The sequence below is a fragment of the Gymnoscopelus microlampas genome (assembly GCF_963454915.1).
Source record: "Gymnoscopelus microlampas genome assembly, chromosome: 9".
NCBI lineage: Eukaryota > Metazoa > Chordata > Actinopteri > Myctophiformes > Myctophidae > Gymnoscopelus > Gymnoscopelus microlampas.
Window position 1 is genome coordinate 6,760,898 of NC_139946.1, and position 12,321 is coordinate 6,773,218.

The following is a 12,321-nucleotide window of genomic DNA, read 5'->3' on the forward strand; positions in this document are numbered from 1 at the left end:
GTACTTTTTCCACCACTGAAAAAACCCAACTAAGATTGGTCACACAGTTAGGTCACACAGCCTGTGACATGAATTTGAATGTTTGCTCCACCTCCTGTTCACCCCACCTTACCCCGATGATGCATTATTAGAGCATGGGAACAATACAACAGACTGAGAGGATATAAGTTCAGGATGATGTAGATCAGGGGTTGTTAGTAAAGAGTCTCTATTTACTACTATATAAACTGTGAATGTGTTTAAATATGGATTTAAATGGGAGTAAACAAAAGTTAAAAAGTGCTCTTTGTTTCATTGTATGTATGCTGGAATTAGGCAACCTTTTGTAGGTGATGCCAAATACATTTTAAGGCATACTGTAACTACAGTAACTTTCTGTTGATCGTTCTGACCCACCTGTCCCTTTCACCTCGTAGAGTCGAGTCTCCCCCCGCAATGTGGTGCCTTCATCTCACCAGGGAAGCACCGCTCACACTTTGAAAATCCCTGGTGTATATTTTTGGCTGATCATAATTCCTGATTGTGATTGTGATTGTAATAAATGTACACTGAAATATCGTGACTGTGTACTGTAGTTGTGCAGGGCTTTAAAGGGTTAGTTCAGATTTTTTGAGTATTTTCTGTAGGAAATACTTACCATTAATGTAGTGGTTGCAAAGGTATTAATCGATTGCCCGAGTCCCGTGGTCAGAGTTATGGTCCGTTTCTGACAAAACACAAAATATTTTTTGTGTCATATATTTTGTGCGTGAGTATAGGCTGCCGCGGCGCAGTGATTCTGGACACAAACATTAGTACCATGTGACAGAGGGGTCGAAATTGAACGAAACCTGCTCTATATGGTAGAAATGGGTCAACAATACAAATGACGCTAGTTTTTTAAATTTATTTATTTTTAATGAGCGGCCCCCACCAAATCTACTAATCTACCGGAACTACTTCATATTTATCAGAAACGGACCATAACTCTGACCACGGGACTCGGGAAATCAATTAATACCTTTGCAACCACTACATTAATGGTAAGCATAAAATACTCAAAAAATCTGAACTAACCCTTTAAAGGCAAGTATAATTATATTGGTCTATATGGTCTGTATGTCTTTCCTGTGCACTTTCATGTTCCCCAGATGATGGTCCCTACTAATTTTGGTGACCCAATATGTTTTCCTCCAGGGCCACCATTCGGCCAAAATTGCCACTTATATGCAAGATATCTCAATATATAACAGGCATATCAAACAGGCAGATTGGCATGAAACTTAATGCGCTCAGCGAGGATGAACCCTACTGATTTAGGTGACTTTGGTGCAGGGAACAGCACAGCCTCGTACTTACTGTACTTACGCCTATAGCCCAACTTTGGGCATAGACCACAAACAAGTGCTCTCCAGGAATCCTGGTCCTGGGCCAGTTTCTCCAAGCTGTCCCCATGTGTGGCCTGATCTCTTCACATCTGCATCCATGTCACGCCGCCAGGTGTTTCTTGGTCTGTCCCTCTTCCTTCTCCCTTGTGGGTACCAGAACAGGCCGTGTCTTGTGATATTAGATGCAGGTTTGCGAAGAGTGTGGCCAGTCCATCCCCAGCGTCTTTGGAGGATTTCTTCCTCTACAGGGTGTTGTTCACTGCCACATTTCCAGGTTACTGATGGTTACTGGTGTTTGGCCAGCGAATTCGGAAAGAAAACTGTCCCGCCCAGTTTATCGACACTACTGCCCCAGATAGGTGAAGTTCTCCACCTCCTCTATAGTGCTTCACCTTCTAGTGTGATGGGAGTAACACTGTGCTGTGTTTATTTTGAGGACCTTGCTCTTTCCTCTGTGAATGGAGAGGCCAAGGCGTGTTGAGTTGGCTGAGCGTGTTGAGTTGGCTGAGACTATGTCGGTTTTCTCTTGCATTTGTTAGCGTGGGAAAGAAGGAGGGAAGGCCCAGCACGGCCTCTAGGGGCTGCTAATGGGGCTAACTAACAATCAAACAGGGAATACCAAACACTTCTTTTTTTTCTTTTTTTTACTTTCTTTTTATTCTTCTTTCTTAGAGCAAGTTAGGTCATGTTGGGCATCACATATACATTAAATGAGTACATTTCTGGTATAGTTAACACTCTTATGTTAAAGGAGACATCCGTTCATTTTTAGTGTTATCTTTGATATGTGGCAAATCACTTACCAACGTAGAAATGCCCATTGACTTACTCCACAAATCCCCCTGTCGACCCCCACCGTTGGCATAATACGAGGCGCAAAGATAGCCCAAATTCGCCTATTTTAACAAATGCAAAGTCTGTTTTTTTTCTCCTAGCACTCATTGTGGAGCCCCATGAGACCCTTACAGGCGATGATAGTCCCGACAAGCTAACCGCTAATAACAGAACGCGCTAACGCTCGTTGCTTGTTTCTCTGCCTGGCAACACCAGGTTGCCAGGTTTCGGAGAGAAACAAGCAACGAGCGTTAGCGCGTTCTGTTATTAGCGGTTAGCTTGTCGGGACTATATATGAAAGAAAATACACATAAGCACGTATACATAGAAATAAAAAGCAAGCAATAAAGTGTACAAAAATAAAAAGTATATAACATAAAAATATAAATCAAGCAAGGTATCTCCACGCATAGTACAGATTCACATACTTGTACATAGATACAGACATACATTCAAAAACCCCACTTCTTTAAAGATCTTTCCAAACACTTCTTTTGTGTAGTTACCAAATGTGGCCAAATGTGTTATACTGTAAAAGGTGTAGCTTTCAGGATGTCTGTGTTTTTTTAGCAAGACGTTCGCCTTCACTTCATTCTGTTAATCTGCTTGGTCTGCACTACAGAAGTGGTGTTATATGTTATACAGGTAGTTGACTTTATTGAGTTTATTTGGATCCCCATTAGCTGGTGTATAACAACAGCTAATCTTCCTGGGGTCCACACATAACATGACATTCAACAAGACATTACAGGTCAATTACATTAAAATATGAAAGTCAATTTTCCTTCAAACAGTCAGTGATCACTGAAACCAATAGGTACCGATGCGGTATCGGTACCTATTGGTTTCAGTGATCATAACCTTGTAGCGATATGTAGGAAAGCCAGACAGACCATGTGATATCCCAGGTAAAGGTATTGTTTTATTTATTAATATGTTTTTGTTACAGGCTGTGGAATTGGTATTAAATGGAAAAGATTAATGGCACAGCTCCTCCGGGCTATGGTCGAGGCTTACACCCCTGCCCACCCACTTTGGTCTGCCGCCTCAGGGCAACTGGTTGCCTCGTCGCTCAGTGGTCCTTCTCTGGCCGATCTAGACGGTCACAGTTTTTTTCTGTTCTGGCCCCACAGTGGTGGAATGAACTCACTGATGTCAGGACGGCAGAGTCACTGCCCATCTTTCGGCCCAGGCTGAAAACCCACCTCTTCAGGAAACACTACCCTTCCTCTTTGCCGTGCCTACTTGTTGTTAACTTGTTGTACGAGGTCTTGTTTTATTGGACCTTGTTTATTCGATACACTTATTTGTTTTAGCTCTTGCTCATTTGTTTTTCCTATTTGTCTCATCTGTTTAAGAAAGTAGGTAGCTGATATATTGCACTTTTACCTTAGCGCTAGGTATGCTCTTAGTTGCTTGTTTTAGAAGAGAATGCACTTAAGACTTCTGGTGATTAGTAGTCTCGTTCCCTACCTATGTTGAATGCACTTATTGTAAGTCGCTTTGGATAAAAGCGTCTGCTAAATGACTGTAATGTAATAATGTAATGTCTAGCGAACCTTGGCATGAATCTTGAATGGGAGTGGTATGTGTGTAGCCCCAACGAGTCCTTCTGTACTCAGCTCTACTCCATCAAGGGTGGAGAAACTGAACTTCTGGAAGAAACTGACGAAAAACAGGAACAACTCCATTTTTGCGAGGCTTTCTCCTAGACATACACGTTTCCCTGAAAAACACACATAACATAATCATAACCTTAGCCATAAACAAAACACAAGCACACACAAATCACTTATAGTATATAGTACACATAAGCATACTGTAAATACACCCACAAACAGTGGCAAAATGTCAAGATAGATCCATAAAAGTGTGGTTTAAGGATAGAAATAGAATGACGCAAAATGCTCTGTGTAAAAGTTGACCCTAAGGTAGAGCTGGGCCTTGGACAGTGTGGAATCAGTATATCTATGTCAGTATATACCTGTGAACTCTTCAAAACTCTATAGTTATTTCCAATACAGCACCTCCAACTATAATCTACTGCAGTGGTTCTCAACATGTGGGTCCCCACATGATTTGTTTAATGTGCAACATTGTTTTCTCACTCAACAGTAAACAAACCAACATACAGTATAAGTGTACACAGGGTATCTGCACATTTCTGTGACAATTTAAGGACTTTTATGACCTTCTTAATACTGCAAATAAATTGTAAAAAGTTATCAGCAAACTGTGAAATTAGCTAAAACTAGCTAGAAAATAGCCGATCTACAAGCTCACAACGCCTCGCAACGTGAGGCGTTGTGAGCTTGTAGATCGGTTATTTCCACAATATTTATCTGTTGAACCGAGTCAAGCAAAAAGTAATGCTTCAACTCCTACAATTCCAAGTGCTTGTCAGGGTGGGGGTCCCCAGTTCAAATATGATTATTTTGGGGGGTCGCTGCTTGAAAAGGTTGACAACCGCTGATCTACTGTTTGATGGAGGGTTGCTTGTCAATCCTAATGCAAATATAGATTGGATGTTGTTCCTAATAACACAAACTACCTCCAACTGTTCATGCTTCCATCTTATGTCTATCTTGTTTGTGTATATGGTATATTCAATAGGCTCTATGCATAGCAGCCATATTGGAAAGAAATTGGGCCTCTTCTTACTTCCTACACAGGTGTTACCAATGATACTAATGAAGGCTCTGTTTCATTCTGGTCAGGGTGCTGATATCGTGTATGTTGGCTCACTGGAAACACTCCATTTTGGTTCCCAAATGGCCCCTTATGGTGGGTGTGTAACTCTGAGAGTGTACAAATGGAACCAAATGGACCCGTAAGGGTCCATTTGGTTCCATTTGTACACTCTCAGAGTTATGGGGGTCCTTGAAAATAAGACAACCACTATGCCACACTAAATGGAACAGAGCCTTAATTAGTATCATTGGTAACACCTGTAAAAGGAAGTAAGGCAGGGGCCCAATTCATTCCCAATATGGCTGCTGTGCATAGAGCCTATTGCCCACAATTTTCACACATTGCCAATTCCAGCCATACGTCTTATTACCAGAGAATTTGCTCAGTTTTACCTGCAGAGAAAGGCATGAAGGCCTCTCTCCTCACAAACTTGCCATCGGCATCTAAGAAGTGTCCAGGATTGAAAGTGTCTGGAGTTTCCCATTCGTTCTTGTCAAACAGTACGGAAGTCAGGCTGGGCATCAGTGAAGTTCCCTACACAACACAGGGGGGAAACAACCTACTGTACTGACTTCCATTCCATTTATTGTGAACAGATGGCTTGTAGTTGCACATCTTCATAAGTATAGATTTGATTGAACATAGTAGCAAGATATGTATTATTGTTATTGCACTCCATACTTTTACGTGGTTGTTTTTATTGCAAACTTTGGAATGACTGGAAACATTGCTTTGCTGGCTAAAATATGTATGAATAGGTGGACCTTTGGCATTGGTAGAAAGTAACCAAGTACATTTACTCAAGTACAGAGTATTTCTACATTAATTATTGCTACTTTTACTTAAGTAAAAAACGAGCTTCCACCGCTGACCTTTGGTACAAAGAAACCACCCAGTGTTGTGTCCTTAGTGGCAATCCTGAGTCCATTGAGAGGCACAATGTTTCCCATCCTCTGGATCTCATGGATAACAGCATCAGTGTAGGGCATGTTGGGTCTGTCGGCCATATTGGGTTGGCGGGACTGTCCAATCACTCTGTCTATCTCTGCCTGGACCTTCTCTGTGTGATGAAATAGAAGGTTTTTAAGCATTCAATAATCAAATAAGGTCATACACACCCTCATCTCTACAATCACATTTATGTGTGTAAATGTGTGTATGCATGTATGTCTGTCCCCTGAAACGTACACCAATCATTCATAGCTCATGCTGCTACGTGCTATGTCTCAAAACCGAAGCACCTTGAACATTCTTTCTTTCAGGAAATCTCTTTGTTACACCAGCATTGTTCTTGTGAAACACTTTTGTTGTTATTGGTGAAATATTTTGTATAAAGAGTGCAAAGAATTTGACACAGCTGAGTATCAACGTATAGTTTTTTCCACAATACTGTATTCATTATCCAGACCCTAGTGTTGCTGGATAACTATACATCTTCTCTGTGTATCTGTCGCTCAGCCATTACAGTTACATTTGCATACTCTGCAGGGAAAAAATATATAATAAAAATAATGTTAAAGGAGACACACCATGAATTTCACTTTTTTTTTTGGGGGGGGGTATTTTTTGGGCTCCCCAGTGTCTCTTGTACCCCAAAAAATATTTTTATTTAACATTCAGTCATTCATTCTCATTTCAGAGATTTTCAGAATGGGCGTGTCTGAACCATAGACTGTAAAAAAGAATGGACAAAGCCACTCCCCTGCTTTCTACAGAACGAAAATGAAGCCGATAGTTCAGGAACATGCATTCCTCCATCGTTAATATATACAGTTGGCCACGTCCGGAACTCAAACGCTATTGGTTGAGACCAGACACGTGACCAGCGAACCGGAAAACACCCCCAAAAATGCTATTGGTTGGGTAGCTTGTCAATCAAGAGCGGGGGCGGGGAATGAATGCTATTGGTTGTGTAGGTTGTCAATCAAATCATCCCGCCCCTCCTGGAGCATAGCCTACTTTATCGTCAATTTTAGAATAAATGGGACCATAATTTAGCAAAACGCATATCATGATGATTGAAAGGAGACTTTAAACTAGCAACTGGAAGCATATAGAATTTATGACAAGTTTTATTACGGTAAGAAAATCTAGTCTAAAGTTTGTCAAAAACCCATTCACTTGCGCTAAAATAAATTCTTTCTGACACTTCAGGTCGGCGCAGGGTAAAACAGCGCCACTCTGGCCATTCATAAGCTTCCGTGTTGGCCTCATCGTAAATATCCAAGCCTTGCCCCTTGGTCTGAACAGACCATCTCAGAATGGCAATGTTTGCTTACATCACGAAACTTTCTGCCCATGTATTTTGACAGACAGAATTGCTCAGTAGCACCCCTCTGCCCAACAGGACGTTTTGGTATTGCAGCTGAAAGTGCTTTATAAGCCTGAGAGAATTGACTTGGGATGAGTATATCTGAGTGTTGATTTAGGCTCAAACCTTTTGAAAATGGTTTGAGGGACATACACCATATGATATTAAATATCTTTTTTTTTTTTTAATTCATGGTGTGTCTCCTTTAAAGGCAAGTGTTGTATTGTCCCTAAGGGATGGGAAATTACTTGGGGGGCTGTTAGGCGGTAAGTGTCTTGCAGGAACACTTCGACATGTAGATATCATATGGTTCACATATCAACCAGTTTCCTGACTGAACTAAATTCGACTATGAGCTTCTTGGTGTAGGGCCAGGCCTTTGCATTTCACCAGACACTTGCTGTACCTTGAATATGGGGCCACTTGATGAGATAAACCAGGGCCCACTGCAAAGTGGTGGAGGTGGTCTCAGTTCCAGCCAGGAACAGATCTAAAGCACATAGAGCCAGGTTGCTCTCCTCAAAGCCCAGGTCCGTCTCTCCTTTGTGCTATTGAAACATGGGGAAAAGACTCAGTGAGTTCAATAGAGTGAAAGAAACAACAGATATTGTGCAGTGTATGTGTAGTGCAGTTTGCTCACGCACCTTCTCCATTTCTATGATGAAAACGTCAATGTAGTCTCTGGGATTGCTAGGATCCAAGTCAAGCTTGTGCGTCTTCACCTCCTGACGAATGAAGGCAATCAAATCCCTGAAGATGGCAAACATTTTGTTGTGAGGACCTGGCATGTGCTTCATGACTGCAGGGATTGCCTCATACAGCTACAGTGAGAAAACAGTTTAAGGTGACATAAGCGTTACTTTGATTATACTGTGAGTGTGCTCCAAAAAGTATCACCTGTATCCTGTGATCCTGTGTGTCCAGTAGGGACAGAAATGTGTATCACTAAACGTTTAGGACTAAATAACCGAAATTAATCGATATAATGTCAAAAAAGTCACTTAAACATAATCTATAATTGTTCCTCATACAATATTTTACAATACCTACTAAAGTAAAGAAAAGCATTTGAAGAGAAGGAAACAACCTTACATAATGACATATAGACCCAATGTATTCATGCTTGACGGTTAACCGCGGTTAACTGCCCACAGTCCATAGGTTAAACGTTTATCAAAAAGGGGGCATCCCTAGTGTCCATGTACTTTGTATACAGTAGGCTACGTGACAAAGCATATTTCTTACACAGTATGAATCTGAATTTGAGATAGGAGTTATTCACACTCTCTTAGACTACATGTGCCCTGTGCTTACTACTGGAGATCAGTTCCTTCAGATCTTTCTCTACTGTTATGTATCTCTTCCTGTTGTTCTTCTATCACAAAAAAAATAATATATATATATATATATATATATATATATATAGAGAGAGAGAGAGAGAGAGAGAGAGAGAGAGAGAGAGAGAGAGAGAGGGTGTGGAGTGCCCTATACAATGAGATGAATGAGTTGGATGGATATTTCCTCACCAGACCCCAGGCAGAGCCCTCCAGTTGAATGGCTACGTTCAGATTCTTGAGCAGGGTCTGAAAGTGGTGGTCACTATAGTCAAACCGTTTCCCAAACACCATCCGGCAGATGATGTTAGACACAGCGTTGTTCAGTAGGGATGCTGGGTTGAAAGGCTTGCCTGGAGGAAATTACAGATTTCTCTGTTCTGTTATTTGCATATAATTATTCCATTTAATGAGTTATTATTTGATGTCGTCCTATTCATTCTATTATTGTTGTCTTTGATAAGATAAGGTAAGATAAACCTTTACTGATCCCCAGAGGGAAATGTACGTGTTATAGCAGCACCAGCAGTAAGAATGAAACATAGGCGAGGTACAGGTAAGAGTAGGAGTCTAGAACCACACTAGATAAATAACAAATAAAATCATCTTTTATTTTATAAATACCGTTTATTTTCAACGGTACTTTCTTCATAACTGCTGCCACCTACCTTTCTCATTCTCCATCTCTTCCTGGGCGTAGCGACACTCCTCGTACAAACTCTCTTCCAATGAGCTTTTACCCATTCCAAACCTACGCAGGGTGGACAAGGCAAAGCGCCTCTGTGCCTTCCACCTTGGGCCGTTGCTCGCGAACAGACCATCTACTAAATGAACAAACATGGAGAGACAATACGCAGTTAAATCCTCAGTGTTATGTTCATTGTTAAATGAACACTGAGGATTTTACTGTGTGTACGTTCAATAATAATATTGTGTGTTGTTCAATCATTGTGTGTACATGTATACTGTATGGATTTAAGGGCAGTGGTGGAAAAAGTACTCACATTTTGTACTTGTGAGCTTGTAGATCTGCTATTTTCAAATGGCCAAAACGTTTATAGGGCTGAAGTGGTTAATGTATGTTTAGTAATAATAATCAAAATCTACAAAGTAACTTGTGACTAAAGTTGTCAAATAATAGTAGTGGATTAAAAGTACAATATTTATCTCTGAGATGTAGTGGAGTAGAAGTAAAAGTACTGAGCATTGGAAATACTCAATTAAAGTAAAAAAATACTCAAAATTGTACTTAAGTACAGTACTTGAGTAAACGTACTTAGTTACTTTACACTGTTTGAGGGAAGGTGTGATGCATGCATAGTATGTGAGTCAGACGGAGAAGTTCACCTAAGCTTCCATAAACTCTCTCTGCCATTGGGCTGTATGGCCGTTCCCCAAAGGTCTCTGCTTGTGTCACCAGTGCCTCCTTCACCATCTTGTATCCTGACACAACCACGATCTTATCGATGCCGAGACGCACGCCGAACACGTTCCCATAGACCTCGGCCATCTGTGGACATTATAACACGAGATTATAACAAGAGCTGATATTGTCGGACCAAGTAGCATTTTTGTGACCAAATACTTTATTGATTTATTTTAACAATCAAATCAAAATCAACAAATACTAATGACCTTGCTAAAGTAATGTCATTTTTTGAGGAAAATTATATGTTTGCCTCAGTCAGCTCCTCATGACACTGGCCACCTCTGGTAAAATCACCATCATCTCCTAATTGAAAAGGATCATGCTGTTCCCTCCCCTTCTAGTATAATGGCCTAACTCCCTAGTGTGACTTGGGCCAAAATAGGCCATTCTTTTGGCCTAAGTCACATGTTTTTGTGACTTAGGCCAAAGAAATTGCCTAAGTCTGGAGAAAATCATCAAATTGTTTGGCCTTAGTCTTTAATCCTATGTAAACCTATTTAAATCTCTTATGTTACATAACTGACAGACGGTGTTATTTTTATATCAATAGTCATAATTTGTTATAACGTTTTGGGTGAAATTATCAAGAAATATAGTTTTGTTTTGGATCAGTTTTTAATTTTTTTCTGAAAAACTTAAAAAAATGACTTAGGCCATTAGTTTAGCAAGGTGACATTAATTAGTATTCATTAAATTCATTATTTGGCAAGTATGTGTTATAATTTCACTTTGTCTTGTGAAGATATTGCATGCAAGTTATTATTAATAATCACTTTTGAATTGATTAATTTGGATTATGGTTAGGCTTAGAATGCAATGGCAGTATTACCAGGGTACATTATCTTTTTCACAATTGTCTGGCTAACTTTGTATTCCTTGTTTTGTGAAATACAACTTTGATCATCACAAACTATGCCACCAAGTACATCCTTCAACTTATGCCTACAGTACATTTCAAAATTACATTGTTCCCATAACATAACACTATTGTGCTGTATAGTTGAAAAATCACACCCTGTGTGAAGGAAGCGGTGCCTTTGGGGCGGGGCTTAACTCATTTCAGTTCGTCCCTATTGGTGGTCTGAGTCCACTTACCAAATTTGTACTTGGTAGCATGCTGCAAACTGGAATAATGGCTGTTTAAAGCCCAGCCAATGGGCAGACAGAGGGGGCGGGGCTTAAGTAATTACAGTTTGTCCCTATTGGTGGTTTTAGTCCATGTACAAAATTTGTACTCCGTAGCATGCTGCGAACTTGAGTTATGGCTGTTTAAAGGCCAGCCAATGGGAAGACAGAGGGGGCGGGGCTTGAGCAATTCATGCTTTGTCCCGTATTGGTGGTCTAAGTCCACATACCAAATTTGGACTTGGTGGCATGCTGCAAACTGGAGTTATAGCTGTTTAAAATCCCGTGCTCATACGGGCGGACGTCCCTGGGGGTCCCTGGACCCCTCTTTGATAACCGGTGGCACGTGTGGCAAATGAGAGGAGAGATGGCATAGGCAATCTCCAAGTCCGTGTGTGTGTGTGTGTGTGTGCGTGTGTGCGTGTGTTTGTATGTGTTGCTTCTTTGCCGTGCTCATCCCGGGCTCATACGGACACACAGACACACAGACACACAGACACCAAGTCAAAGCCACGTGTAGAGCGGTTGGCACCGCTAAAAAACAGTGGCTCGTAATTCAGTGGTCTGAAAGCACGTAAAATAAATAAATAATATATTTTCTGTCTTTAATTAAGAGTATATGGTCTAGACATGCTCTCTGTGAAAATGTAACTTCTATTGTGATTTAGGGGGTGGTGGGGGCTTGCCTTACCTTGGTAAAACTCATGTGAGCCCGCTCCATGTCAATACTGAACATGCTCCCTACAAAGGGAAGAGCCATTGGTCCTGGTGGATAGTTGGATGGATTCCTGTATTTGAGGTAATCAAATATCAAGAGAGAAACACAAATAAACAGCAGTATTCCCTTGAAGTCAAGGCCTGTCAAAAAGGCGTAAATCCACATTGTGAAGCTGGACCGGATCAGCAGTCAACAGTGTTGAAAGTTATGCAATTGTCTTCTCCCTCTCTTTAAAGCATAGTGTTGTGTGTGTGGTTGCATGAGAAAGGATAAATGAAAATAAGGTACAGTACGCTGAAGCTGTCCTGAACACTCCTTGTGTGTACAAAGGTGGTACTGTAGTCATAGTAATCTTAAAGGTGTACTGTACCAGAGCATTAAGCCACACCTCTTGAAAGACAGATATGACTTAATTTCTCATGTTTAGCTATAGTATGTATCTTATAAATGTATTTTACAGTATTATATCAAAACCCAATGCTCAATGATTGCCATTATATATTAAAAAAAGA

General features: G+C 40.7%; 1 protein-coding gene across 1 annotated transcript; it reads right to left on the reverse strand.

Moving 5' to 3' along the window:
* Nucleotides 1–3,113: 3,113 nt before the first annotated feature.
* LOC311052570 (cytochrome P450 2J2-like) lies at nucleotides 3,114–12,027 on the reverse strand. The gene is made up of 9 exons (XM_084067567.1): nucleotides 11,783–12,027; nucleotides 9,885–10,047; nucleotides 9,206–9,361; nucleotides 8,730–8,890; nucleotides 7,848–8,024; nucleotides 7,610–7,751; nucleotides 5,765–5,952; nucleotides 5,285–5,426; nucleotides 3,114–3,927 (listed from the first exon to the last, which is right to left on the reverse strand). The coding sequence occupies exons 1-9, from the start codon at nucleotides 11,972–11,974 to the stop codon at nucleotides 3,752–3,754; spliced, it is 1,497 nt and encodes a 498-aa protein (XP_083923693.1). The 5' UTR covers nucleotides 11,975–12,027; the 3' UTR covers nucleotides 3,114–3,751.
* Between the last annotated feature and the right edge of the window lie 294 nt (nucleotides 12,028–12,321).